This window comes from Callospermophilus lateralis, chromosome 3 (assembly GCF_048772815.1).
Source record: "Callospermophilus lateralis isolate mCalLat2 chromosome 3, mCalLat2.hap1, whole genome shotgun sequence".
Classification (NCBI taxonomy): Eukaryota; Metazoa; Chordata; class Mammalia; order Rodentia; family Sciuridae; genus Callospermophilus; species Callospermophilus lateralis.
Genome location: NC_135307.1, coordinates 67,735,945 through 67,750,204, shown reverse-complemented (window position 1 = coordinate 67,750,204; position 14,260 = coordinate 67,735,945). Strand labels below are relative to the sequence as shown.

The 14,260-nt window shown below is 42.8% G+C and overlaps 1 protein-coding gene across 1 annotated transcript; it reads right to left on the bottom strand.

The window, feature by feature from the left end:
* Positions 1 to 7,606: 7,606 nt before the first annotated feature.
* Positions 7,607 to 12,173, bottom strand: Gphb5 (glycoprotein hormone subunit beta 5). Its single transcript, XM_076848334.1, has 2 exons — positions 11,970 to 12,173; positions 7,607 to 7,795 (listed from the first exon to the last, which is right to left on the bottom strand). The coding sequence occupies exons 1-2, from the start codon at positions 12,171 to 12,173 to the stop codon at positions 7,607 to 7,609; spliced, it is 393 nt and encodes a 130-aa protein (XP_076704449.1).
* Between the last annotated feature and the right edge of the window lie 2,087 nt (positions 12,174 to 14,260).

The window sequence follows — 14,260 nt, the reverse complement described above, 5'->3', positions numbered from 1 at the left end:
CAACAAAGCTTTGATCAAAGCCAAAAATTGGGGGATCTTAACCAAAGATTATTTCTCCATTACTGCAAATGGATCCCTGGTTTCCTGCCTGTGACCACTGATGCAAACTGCCAAAAAGCACTTCTTACGCCAGGGACTGCACGTCCTTCCACGGCCTGGCAGGACACATGCCTCCCCCTTCCACCCTTCCTTCCCCAGGCCACAGAGGAAAGTCCCTTTTAGCCTCTACGTGAGAAACTAGGAAAGGGAGAAAACTCTCATCAGCCTTGATTTCTCTTCAAGAATCCTTTTACTTGTAATTTTTAAGAGTTTGATTCCTAGTCCCTTCGCTGTGACAGTGAAGTCCCAGTCTGAGCTATCTGAAAGCCTCCCTTCTTTTCAATAGGAAGGTTTCTACTGAATGAAACACATTGGAATGATCAAGCTTGAAAAAGAGAAGCACCGCCCCCTCCTGCCCATCAGGGCCCTCTCGTTCCTTCTCCCTCATCTGCAGCTTTAAAGCGTGGAGCCTGGTGTGAGTGGATTTATGGTCCCTTCCCCTTTCAGCTTTGTCCTGAAGTTGGCTGAGCTGTTGTCAATGCTGAATTGCACATTTCAATTGGACTTTGTTTCTAAAAAGCTGGACCCCAAAACGGAACAAAATCTTCCTCTTAAAAACATTTCCAAAGTATTTTACAATGCTGGACGCTTTAATTCCACTCAGTAAAATCTGTGCCCCAACATATTTTCATTGTAATGTGCAGAATCCAAGAAGAAATGGAAGATGGGGGGGGGGGTCAGAACAGCCTGGAAGCTCAGGTCACTTGACTTTGATGGCTCTCCTCTCCACCCAGGGACATCTTTGGGACCTTTCCATATATAACACAGGAAAGCCAAGAAAGCATGACACCTGTTCACACATTTCATTCAGAAAGAAATTGAAAGCTAACAGGATTAAATTCCCATTTCAAGTGCAAAATCCTGGTGTACACTTCCTCAAGATAACAGCGATAACAGTATCTTTTATTATATATATATAGGGTTTGTTTTCAGTTAATAAATGTCCTTTCAAATCATTCAATTGTATTTGTGGCTTGGGGATATTCACATTTATTCTTTGGTTGTAATCCTCTCTTCAACATCACCAAAAAAAAAAAAAAAATTACCATGATGGCTTTTGGTATTATTAATATTCTGGTTAGAGCAAGATGTTTTTTTGGTCCCCTGGAAAATGTCTGTCTGGGTTTGGGGAGGGGGCAAGTTGTTTGTCTTTGGCTTGACATGATTTTCCAAAAGTCACAGTGGCTCACAATCAAGGCCAAAGCATATAACTTATCCTGTGTGTCAGGAAGCCACCTTTTTTTAAAATTTAATTATTCAGTGCATGAAAGAAATGGTACAGCTGGAGGAACTTAGGGACAAAAATAAAGCCAACAAGTCTGGGAAAGTTTCACTTTCCTTCTGATAATGAGGACCTGGAAGAGAATAGAATGATCCCTCTAAATTCCTTCTCGAGGGAGACAAGTCTGCCTGGCGTTGTCAATTACAGCGCCCTGCACCTGCCCCCGCCCCCCTAGCTCCTTTGTCTGTTCTCTATTTCTTGCTCCTGTCTCTAGATACCACCTGCTCAGAGGGCCTTGGCCCCTCCTTCAGACCCTCCAGGATCGAGCCACCAAGCCTTCCCAACTTCCCCGTTCACGATTCCAAATAATTCCACTCCTTAAACCAAAGGGAGATTGTTCTGTAAAAGAAATGCCAGAAGATTCATCTTGCAACTGAGGAACTTGATTCTTGTAATCCAGGAGACTGTTTCGCCAGTAGAAACTTGCAACAGAAAATAAAATTCGAAGAGTTTGCTAAAGAATGGTTTAAAAGTTACCTCTTAATAGTTTGCTCCATGCTCCAAAGAACAGAGCCCAAAAAGATAAGGCACACAGTATTTTGAAGAAAGAGTCTCTTGGATGAAGAAAACAGTCCTTGTGGAAAATTTTATGAATATAACTTTTCTCATCAAGACTAGATTATTTTCAGTTAGATATACAGTTCAATTGTTATGTCCGAAATGATTTTATTACATTAAGAATCTAAGTAATCTGGCTGGGTGTGGTGGCACACGCCTATAATCCCAGCGGTTTAGGAGGCTGAGGCAGGAGATCCTGAGTTCAAAACCAACCTCACAAAAGCGAGGCACTAAGCAACTCAGTAAGACCCTGTCTCTAAGTAAAATACAAAATAGGGCTGGGCCTGTGGCTCAGTGGATGAGTGCCCCTAGATTTTATTTATATATATATATATATATATATATATATATATATATATATATATATATATATATATTTAGCTGAAGAGTTAATTGGGCCACTGCAGAAGAATTTGGTACTTTTTTAGTGGCTCATTTGTCTCCTAACCCACGGAAGAAGGGAAGTGTGAATCACCACTTCAGGTAATGGATCTAATCAAATCAGAAATAGAATCAGCTATGAAAATTTATATTCTCCATTCAAAAACAGTCTCACAGAAAGAAAAAATCCAGGAAGACCCCCCTACACACATACACTCCTTACCTTTCATCAACTACAAATAAACATATTTTCAGAATAAGGAGTTACTGACAGTTTATCTAGAGCCATCCTAACAGGCCTGTACCACCACTGCCCCCCAGTTTTCACACTGCCTGGGCAAAAGCACAGAGCCCACCACCCTCGTCTCTGAGTCCCCCTTGAGCCTCTGCTTCTGTGCTTATTGCCTTCTGTTGTAACATTTGATTTGTGCTCAGCAAAACAGCATCTTCCTAGAGGTTATAGAAGAAACCAGAGAAAAATTCCAATCCTCATAGAACAACCCAACCTTGCCTTCAGGAAGGACTGAAGGAATGCTAATCAATGGTGTGAGATCATCAAACATCAATACGTTCCAAGACTTCCCCAAGCAGGAATGACTTGGAAGAAGCATTCCAAAAAAAACCAACATGCTGTAGTGGAAAAGGTTCGGTTCTTGGTCAGAGAAACCTGACATGTGCTAGTGTTTAGCTGTGTTACTTTGAGCAAGTTACTTGACCTCTCTGGGCTTTGGTTTCATCCTTCATAAAATGGTAAAAAAAAATAACAGTGTTTACTAGTATGGTTGACAAAGAATAAAGAATTAGTATAAAGGGTCCTGCTTACAGTAGGGGTTCCATAAATAATAATGATATTTATATCTTTATTTTCCAGTGCTTTGCACAAAATTACACTTAATAAATATTTGCAGAAATGAGAGAAAGTTGTAGAAGGGAAAGCAGAAAGAAGAAACGAAGAGCGAAGAGGGCCTTTGGAAGACATTCAAGTCCAGCACTCATATAAATCCTGACAGATATTTCCCTCTTTTTTCATTAATAACTTTTCTGGTTATGAAGCATATTTACTATCAAAGTTTTTTGAATGGCACAGACTAGGAGCACCACGGACCACACAACCTGCAGGTCACAGAGCTCTGGTTTGCATTGTAGCCCTGCTGCCTGCTACAGCAATTAGGTCCACTTTGCCTCCTACGGCCACTTGTCACCCGTGGTCTCTGCTATCCCAGAACCCCATCACCTCTGCCGACACCAGGAAGCCCAGTTCCCTGGCAGCTTCCCCAGCACCAGCCCCAGGCTACAGAGAAGAGCCACCAGGGGACCGCCCTCCAATTCAGCACCGCCGCTGGGATGTTCCTTCTGTTCTACTGAAGGGCGAGTTCTCGGAACCTTCCCAGTGAACATGGCCAGCTGCAATAAATCCATTCCAGCAGACCCCCTTCTGTTCCCCAATACTCTTCCAGTACACCTCAGACATCTTCGTTAATGCCAGCCACCATTTCCCCAGGTTTGAAGGACCCATTCCAACAGCACATTGGGACAAGGTCCTGCAACCTTCCAATGATGGGAAATGCTGAGGGCACACCCTACGGGTAAACTCCTCTCATCCAGCCACGGACTGTGCCACCTCCTCCCCAATCCCCATGGTGCGCTCTCAAGATCCATGGCCAAGGGCATCCGCCAATTCCTCCTGGTTACACTGTGACATCCTCAAGCTCCTTCTGTGGAGAAGCTCCTTCTTTCCTCACAAGGCGAGCCTTTCCCCAGCCTGATCGCCCTGAGACTAGACGCTAATTATTCATCTGGAACAGCGGGGACTGTTGAGAGCCACAGTTGAAGGGGCCCCAGCAAACTTTCAGACTACCAGCTGATGATTGGCTCACAGCGGCCCCAGCAACATCTAGCTGATTGGCTCCTCTGCGGTGATGCTCATTGGGCTGTTTCCCTGCCCTTTCAGGCCACGGAGCTGCTCATTGGGGGACTTTTTTGGCTCCGCCCATGTGACCCAGCCAATCGGCCTCAAGAGCAGGAGGATTGTGGGAGGTGGAGAGGCTGGTGGTGGAGGGAGTGGCTTGTGGGAAGCCGGTGGTGGCAGTTGGGCTGAGTGTTTTTCCTGAGGAGCTGTTTTGTTTGGTGTGTGTGGTTCTAAAAATAAAGTTCGTTTCTTTTGACAAGTGGCTACTGAATTGTGCCCAGCCAGACTGCGGCAGGGGACCATAGACAGTTTTTGAGAAGGGCAGGCATCACCTCCTAAAACATCTTCCTCAGATGGGGGACCCTTATGGTCTCCAAGGAAGAGCAGGTGAGCCCCTTCCACAAGGAAACCTCAACACATCCACCTAGCTGTCCCCATTCCAGGTCTCTGGGCACCTTTCCTTCCCTACTAGGACCATGTGATAAGTGCAGGAGCTCATCCAGGGTGGCAGATTCAGTCTTTTTAATAAATGAGCCATAATAATGAAGAATACAAATAATAAATGCTGATGTTGTAGGAGAAAACAAACTTACACACTGTTAGTGGGACTGTAAGTTAATACAACCACTAAGGAAATCAGTATGGAGGGTCCTCAAAAGACGAGGCATGAAACCGCCATTTGATCCAGCTATACTGCCCCTTAGTATTAATCCAAAAGAATTAAAATCAGTATATTATAGCAATGTATACATATGTACATTTATAGCTGTGCAGTTCACAATAGCCAAACTATGAAACCAACCTAGACATCCATCAACAGATGAATGCAAAAGAAAATGTGGGATATATATACACAAAACTTATGTAGACCTAAAAAAACCAAAATTATGTTATTTGCAGGAAAGTGGATGGAATGGAAGAGGATTATGTTAAGCAAATAAGCTAGACTCAGGAATTCGAGGGTCATATGCTTTCTCTCATATGGGATGGCACCGCTCAAGTTCAACCCATCTCCAGGAACCTTCTTTAGGATTTTCTGAGGTTGTTCAGAATTTGAGAAAAGATGCTTCCACTGGAGAGAAAAAGGGGAATAAAAGGGACCTCAGGAAAATAGAAAAGAAACAAGGAGAGTCCAGGAAGGAATGGGGGTGGGGAAAATAGGGAAAGTGGGGGCAGCATTTGAGAAGGGCAAATGTCATCATGAAAAACACCCTCTTCAGACAGGGGCCCTTTATGGTCCCCAAGCAAGGTGGGTCTGCAATGACCTGCAATTGTGTTGTGTACATGAACACACAGGCCACATCGAGTCTCACTATTTTGTATAATTAGAGTGCACCAATAAAAAATAGAAAACAAAAAAAAAAGTCTCATATTATATCAGGGGTCCCTCTCTGTCATTCTCCCTGGAGTGTGACCACCGCTCCTTCTCTCATTCCTTCAGCCTAGGGTTGCCCAGTGCTTCCAAGCCACAAGTGCCTCGCCCTGCTGTGGTTCCCTTACTCTGCCCACACACTGATAAACAGCCTCTTCATTAAATTCTCCTGCACATCCCATGCCTTATGTCCTCCAGGACACTCACCGATGCTGCAGTCATCTTTTCTCAAATTCTGACAAGACTCAGAAAATCCTAAAGGAGCTTCCAAGAGATGGATTGAAAACACTTGAGTGGTGCCGTCCCATGTTGCTCCCAATCATCACCCATGGTCCCAGCAAAGACCACAGCACTCGACTCCCTTTTTTGGCAGGGGACAGTGGGGGGCGGATACTAGGGATTGAACTTGGGGCACTCAACCACTGAGCCACATCCCCAGCCCTTTTTTGTATTTTACTTAGAGACAGGGTCTCACTGAATTGCTTAGGGCCTCACTAAGTTGCTGAGGCTGGCTTTGAACTTGTGATCCTCCTGCCCCAGCCTCCTGAGCTGCTGGGATTACAGGTGTGCACCACTGCACCCGGCTGGACTCCTCTTTATGTAGTGACTTCCTTTGCTACCAAAAAGGGTTGGGGTGAATTGTGCATGAGCCCTTGGTTCTCAGACGTTCACTCCCACATCCTGGTGCTTGACCATCAATCTCAAAATCCACTGATTTTCATGGGGATTCATTGGTTCGTTTTTCGAGAAGACTCATGGTTTAAAGGGCTACAGTGGACACCAGAGCACTGTATTCCAGGGCTGCATATTGTACTACCTTTGGCATACCCAGAGTCATCTCTCTGTGGCCCTAACTGACCATGAAATCCGAAATTAACACTTCAGTGAAAAACCTCATAGTTCCTTCGAAGCATTCTTTGTAATGTTAGAGCAAGCAGAGTCAAAGCTAAAAAGACTTTTACTGAAAATCTGTATGAATTCAAAAGACAGAGAATGCGCTTTATTGGCATTAATATCGATTTTCTCGGCATATTATGAAAAGTGAACAAGGTTAAATTCAACCCCCAAAATGACAGAATGAAAGACGTTTGAATAAAATTGGAGTTTAAGAAAAGTCACAGAACCAGCTGCTTTAAGATTTTGGTGAAGGCAAGAGCTAGACAATCACAGACTTTTCTCGTCTGAGCCCACAGTGCAGTTTTACCCCTACAAATGTAAGATTTCTGAATTTAATAATTTACAATTTAAATTTAAAATGTGCTAAGGAAGGAAGAATATTTGTAAATGACCATCTCACCACCACTTTGGGAGAACATCACATCCAAAAACATGAGTTTCAGAAGTTTTTATACCTAATGATAGCTTCTAGCTATATATTTTTTCTAGAATTTTTTTTAAATCACAAAGTAGGCTCTTTATAGTAAGGATCTTACAGGAACTTAAGGAATGTTTCTGGGGAAAAGAATAAGCCAAATCCAACCTTCTTTGAGCTCTTCTCTTGATCAATTCCCTGCTATTTATCAATCTGAGCAGTCTGTTTCCTAGGTAGATAATTGCTCATTTAAAAAGGAATTGGAACATTTTTCTCTAAGAAAACTTTCTTTTTGGATAGTGAAGACTAGTTATGCATTGGTTTTGATAACTTCTAGCCTTTTCTTCCTAAATCTAGTCAAAGGTCAGTGGTTAAACAGAACATAAGACTTAAAGATGATTGTGATATACAAACTATGTTCCAAGACTCAAGGCAAAGAAAAACTAATTTGTAGGTATATGAACTAGAGAAATTAATTCTGGTAAAGGAACAAATATTGTTTTGCATTTTCAATGTAAGTATACTGCATCCAGGCCTTGTGCCTAAGCCAAGGAAGACAGGTAACCACCTCCACAGGTATGGTCAGATTAAACAGTCCTTGAATGAAGCCAGGGGTAGAGCTGCCTGTGTCACCCATGCAGGTAGGTCTGTGAGGCTTGAGGCCACCAGCTGCATCCTGCAGACCTCGTAGCTTCAGATGGTCTCACACTCCGTGGTGGCAGTGGAGCAGGCCCCGCAGTCACAGCGGACAGCCACAGGGTAGGTGTAGAAGGGGTCAACTCCAGGGGCACAGTTAGGCAGCTTGACGGTCACCTGCTTGGTCTCGTTGTAGGTACAGACGCGATGATAGGCTTCAATGTAGGGGGGTTCCAGAATGGGTTTCTGTCCCCATAGGAAGAAAAGAGAGAACCCATAAACATACCATCCTATTTCATTTCCTTGGTACCATTTGTCATTACCAGACATCAGCTTGGTTTTTATTTGTTTACTTATTGCTCTGCCTCCCCCCAGTACAAAGAAAACTCCTGAAAGCAGGAAGCCGATTTTGTTCACTGCCATATCCTGAGCTCCTGGAAGAATCTACAGCACACAGAAAGTGCTAGGTGAATATTTAGTAAATGAATACTCTTGATCAATGTATAGCTGCTATAGTGTCCCTTCTTCCACTGTAACCCTGTAACAGCACCCAAGTGATCCTCCTGAAACATCAGACATGGCCTCACACCCCACTCCCACCCACTCAAAGCCCCACTCACTTCCCATCTCAGTTAGTAAAATCCAGAGAACTGGGATCTCCTGCCAGCACCTACATCGGTCTTCCCTACACCTTCTGTGACAGTCCCACCTTGCTGGCTTCCTCACTAGGCTCCAGCCACAGTGGGCTCTATCATTCCCCAACCCAACCAGGAACAGTCCCAGTGAGGGTCTTTGCATTTGCTCTTGCCTGTGTCTGGAACATTCTGCCATAGGATTTGCTCCTTGGGGTTTTGTTCAAATGCCACCCTCTCAGGGAAGCCTTTCCTGACCATGCTATTTAAAACTGTAACATCCCCCTCCACACCCTAGAGCTTCCTCTTCCCCTTCCTGCTTTGTCTCCTTACATGACATCTCAGGTATTTTATTCCTTTGTATGACATTTCTCCTGCTCTAGAGAGTAGGCTCTCTTAGGATAGGGATTCCTGCCTATTTGCTCCCTATGGTACGTAGGCAGGTACCTGGGAGGTTCTCCTAACTGTTGTAGAGTCAGCAAAAGAAAAATGCCAGGCAGTTTCCTGAATGTTCTCTGGGCCACTCTGATAAGCAAAGGACTCACTTCCTTCCTTCACCTTGTATTAACCTTGAATTCAAAGACAGTTTTGATCAACAGAGCATATAGGCCAGAGAAAACTCAGCACAAGATAATAGTTAAAAATCTCCAACCCTTACATCATGTGCACGTACAAATATGTAACAAGTAGTAGCCCTATTATGTATAATTATAATTATAATATACCAAAACTAAATATGGAAAAAAACACCATTTCTGGTCCTCATCTATTCAAGAAGCTAAAACAGGAAGATCAAAAGTTCAAGGCTAACAAGGCAATTTAGCAATACCTCCTATCCCAAAATAAAACAAAAAGGGCTGGGGGTGTGGCTCAGTGGTAGAGTGCATGCCTAGCATGCACAAGGCCCAGGGTTCAATCCCCAGTGTCACAGGTTGAAAATGTGTGTGTGTGTGTGTGTGTGTGTGTGTGTGTGTGTGTGTGTGTATGCATGGGGGGAAAAAAGGTCAAGGGGAAAAAAATCTTGAGTCATGTAGGCAGACCTGTCAAGCTTGATTGCCAGATCTACAATTTGTTGGAGACCTTGAGAAATCAACTAAACTCCTTGAAGTCCCAGCATTCCCATCTGTGAAACAAGACATCCGCCTCATGGGACTGTTATAGAGATAAGGTGAGATGATATGAACCTAGCACAGGTAAGTGTTCCATAAATGCACTCTGTTTCTGTCATTAGAAGTCATGGCAAAAAATAATAACAACCTGTCAAAGGACAGTGTCTTCACTTGTAAGTGTAATGGTAATGTGAATGGATGAATGGATGGATAGATGGATGAGTACATAGATTGATGATAGATACACAGATGATAGATGGACAGGCCCAAGATGAAGTCCTTGCATGATGATGAAAATAACAACCTTGCCTTTAACAATGATCATGTAGAAGAGCTAAATTTGTCCTGGGACATTTTCTCCTACCTTCTTCCATTTACTCTGTGTCCTCTTACCCTCAGTATTCTAGGAACATGAGCAGACCAGACACACAGCTACCTTGTATATCGGATAATTAATCCTTTAGTATAAATCTTCCCAAGCAATATTTGGGACAAACTTATACTAAAAATAGTATTTGTTGTTTTATCTGAAATTCAAATTTATCTGGGTTTCCTGGTTTTTTTGTTTGGTCTCACTCTGGGGTTTGGGGGGTTGTTTTTTGGGGGGCAGAAATTGGTGAGTATTTTGGGTTAGTTGATTCATTTTTTGGTTTTGGTTTTGTTTTGCTTTCCTTTTGCTAAATTGGGCAATTCTAAATCCAGGTCATAAGAAATCACTATTTGCACCAATAGCTTCACTTCAAAAGCAAGTTCAGTCACTTTGTTATCATGAACATCCTTAAATTCAGACATGTTCCCAATACGGCTACCAAAAACCAAACAACAAACAAACAGTGCTTTTTATCTCAGAAACCTCCGGTTGCTAGGAAAATGAATCTCATATCTGTATTTATTTCCCTAGGTAACCTCCATTTTCCTAACACAGTAAAGGCACAAACAAAAGTTAGCTAAAATTAGGGACACTCTCCTTTCTTTGTCTTGGTGCTTCCATTTCTCCAGTGAGAGCACAGTCCCCAACCTCCTGGGGGTGACCATGATCCAGCTAAAGACAGTTGCCAACATGTGAGAGAAGAGAGGATGGGTTGAATGCAGAGAAACAGGAGTCTGAGGATATGGTACACAAAGAATGGCCAATAGCCCAGGGACAAGCAGTGATCCAAAGGTGGCACTGCCAGGCTAAGCCCTGCACATGAGAAGGTGCCCAAGTTCCCTGAGTTCATTTGATGGCAACAGTTACTTAGAAAAACTGAATTTTCACTTGGCTATTAGGTCTTAAGCTCCTGAATGATGCAAAGATGAAGCCAATTTGATGGGGTAGTTTCATTTAATTTGTAGATTTCTGCATCATAACCCGATTCCATTCAAAGGGTCATAATTTTATTTAAGCAATAGCAGTTTGCTCTCTGAGTCCCTGAAAAATGCCTGTTTTTCCTAAAGGAAGAGTCCTTGGGTGGTGCTCACATGCTTCAAAGCTGACTTCCATTAGATCAGAGAACAGATACCTCTAGGAAGAGGTCAGTCCCTTCTGATCAAGAAATATTTATTGAATGCCTCACCCATGCATGGTACTTGGGCAAAGCTATGAAAGTTGCAACCATGAACTTCTGTCCTTAAAAACACTTAAAATCATGTGTGTGGTGGGGGAAGAAGTCAAACAAAAGGTAGAATAGAGTCAAGGACTTGCCACGGAGCCAGACAAGGCTCAGAGAAGAAGTTGGCACTAGAGTTCAGCACTGAGGAATAAATATGATAATATGACAGTTGGAAATGAGAAGGGATATGAGAAAAGGATCAAGATGAGATTTTATGAAGGTTGTTTAATAAAACATTTAAAAATCAGCCTGACAAAGCCAAACCTAAGAATACATGTAGTCTCTGGGAAAGCAGGCAGATGCCGTATTGCTGGACCTTGAAAGTTGGTGACTGAATTGACAGCAGGGGGTGGTCATTAAAGCTTCAGAGCTGGGGGTGACCAGATCAGAGCTGGTACTCCTTCAGTTGCCAATGTGGGCCTTGGTAAGAAGACTCAGCTAATCACTGTGTGGTGTGATTTGATGGGTGCTCGATAGCCCTCTTCTCTTCACCCCTTTAACCAGCTCCTCATCTGAGTCCAGTAGGATTTTAATTTGAGATTTTTATCCCCATTTGAATTGAAAGGCCAGTTCTAATTGAATATAAAAGGGATTCATAGATGTGTCTGTGATGATCCCTGAGGGCCCCAGGGAACAGAGGGGAACAGGGCTATGGAGGCAGCACTGAAGGAGAGGCCTGGGACCAGCCCTCACCTGCCCCACAGCTTAGGGCCTCTTTCTTGGCAAATGGCTGACTTTATCACAAATGAAGGAATACAGGGAGGAGACTGGGTCACAGGCTGGAGACAACAATTTATTCCCAACCTGCGGTGACTCTCCTCGTGACTTTGGAGCCTCTCATCCCTTCAATCCCTCCTTGTGATTTGTAAAATGGGTGAAATAGGAGCACATTTTTACTTCCCTGAGACCACAAATAAAGCTATGAATCTTATCAATGCTGTGTTACGGGGGCGACATCATGCTTTCCTGATCAGCTTTACAAGATGCTGTAAGAAGAGGGCAGATGACCCGGTTCTACCTCCAATCACTGAAGCGGGGAACACTGTTTTAGAATCAGGCCTGAGCGGTCACGAGCTGAACCACCTACCTCCCAGGTCTCACAGCGACCCCAGCAGGCATCCGTGGTGATCCGAAGGCCCCTGCAGCCCGGCTTCTTGGCCAGGAAAGTAAACTCCCTCACAGCACAGCCCACAAAGGTACGCAGGTCCCCACTGGAGGTGCTGAGGACAGAGCCACAGCCACACAGGAGCAGGAGGGCTGTGGCACCAAGGAACAGGTATGCCAGCTTCATGCTGTTCCTCCCAAGAGGAAAAGAAATCAAGTTTAACAAATCCAGCTGCCCTCCGTGGGGCAGCCACGAACACGTTGGCTGCTATCAAAGGGACCTTGCTCTTAGCATTTCAGGAAAAATGGGCCAAGAAATAGTAAGCACCTACAGACTCCAAGACAGGTGCCCAGAGTTCTCTGTAACGGAGTCAGTATAGATTCCCTGGACCTTTCTGGATATCCAATCCTAGACATGCATTCTAAGACTTTTCCTTACTGCAACCCAAGTGCTGGAGTTGACTTGTATGTTAAAGAAATTTGTCTCTTCAAAATGAACACCAAACATGAATAACAACAAAGGAATTGCATATCTTGACATAATACATGAATACACATAAGTTATTTTTATGATGGTCCAGGGTATTTGGGTCCCATGCTATATGCTTTGATCAAAATTTTAATTTTGGTGTCATGCATGGGGAATGATTGGGAAATAGATAAGTAATAAAAGCAGGCCCTGCACATGTTGTTACTAATTCAACCCATCACACAACGTGGATATGCAGAAGATTTTATGAAACCAGGCACCTGTCTTGATGGCCATTCATAAAAATGTGTCCTACTTGGCAACAAATTGCCTCTGCTCTATGCTTCTGCTCTAACAAGCACCTCGTTGTGATTCAAAATTAATTCAAATGCAGAAAGCACTGGAGTATTTAAAAATGAGCCCAATCTGCTGTCAAGTCTATCCTCTCTGGATAGGATATCTGGATGATCCTCTAGGATAGACTAGGATGGTTTCCTGTGGTCTAGTAACCAGAAAGGGCCCTTCATGCTTGGCCCATAAGACAGAACCTATGTGGATGTTAAAGTGAGGGTGGAAAAGCCATTTACAGAATTCCCCCATGTCCTATTGCTTAAAATGGACTGCACTTCCAAATCTGTTCTTCCAGATCCCACCTGTCACCATGTAGTTTCTCTAGGCTTCCCATTGGGAGGAATGAAGTCTCAAAGTGGAGAGGCCCTTACCTGATCTTGCTGGAGCCAACTCTTCTGACACTTAGAGGTGACACTTGTACCCAAGGTTTTAGAAAGTTGTAATGAGTGGTGAAGTTAGCTCTGGGTCAATGTCTCTCCCCTCTGTTACTGGGCTGCTCAGTGGCTCTTATATATAGGAAAGGTCTTGTCAATCACAACAAAAGAGAGGCAGATCCTTACAGGAACTACTAAGCACATCAAAGCCATGGAATATAAAGCCAGTCTCTATTTTCCACAACTGATTAACTTAAAGGGTGTTGTTTTGTTTCTTCACATCACCTACTGAAACAGAAAGTTGCCCTGGTGGGTGACATAATCCTAGGGAAAGAGTCAGAGGTAGTTCACCTGGTTTTGAGAGAACAAATGCAGCGGGACATGATGGATTAACTTTTCCTTCATGGTAACTTTTCAAAGTTTCCTTTAAAGCAGGGAGAAATTACCAGCAGCTCATGGCAAACTTTTTCCTTGAATTTACCATGTGCTTCAATACTTTGAAAAATAAAAAAACATTAATGCTTTCTGGAAAGAACATGGGAACCTAAATGGAAGATGAAAATCACAGTGAGAACAATTTTTGAAAGCCTTAAAATTAGTTAAGTAGTAGATATTATTAATAACATTTTTAAATGATTCGTATAGGAAAAAAATATGAATTTTCATTTTTTCCATATGCTTTTTAGTAGTTTTCACATTTTCTACATTGGCAAAATTTTTACTATAGAAAGTCAATTAGTATTAATATTTTTAACTTAAAATAAAGCAATGTTTATGTGTTTGTACTGTACGTATTGTTCTAGTGGAAATGTGCCATTAGATTTCTGGTCTTAAAAGGTTAAAATAAGAATGGAATAATTTTTGTGAGTATAGAACGTAGTTTATATTCCAATCTGCAACAAAAGCATGCAAATGGATTAAAAATCTACTTGTTTGTGGCATTTTTCTGGTTGCTCTAAAAAGTCAATGAAGCAGACATCATCTATGCCCTTAGGAGTTTTCATATCATAGTAAATCATGACATAGCCAGAGACATTTAATATGCATATTAAATAACTAATGAAACTAAATATAGAAGTT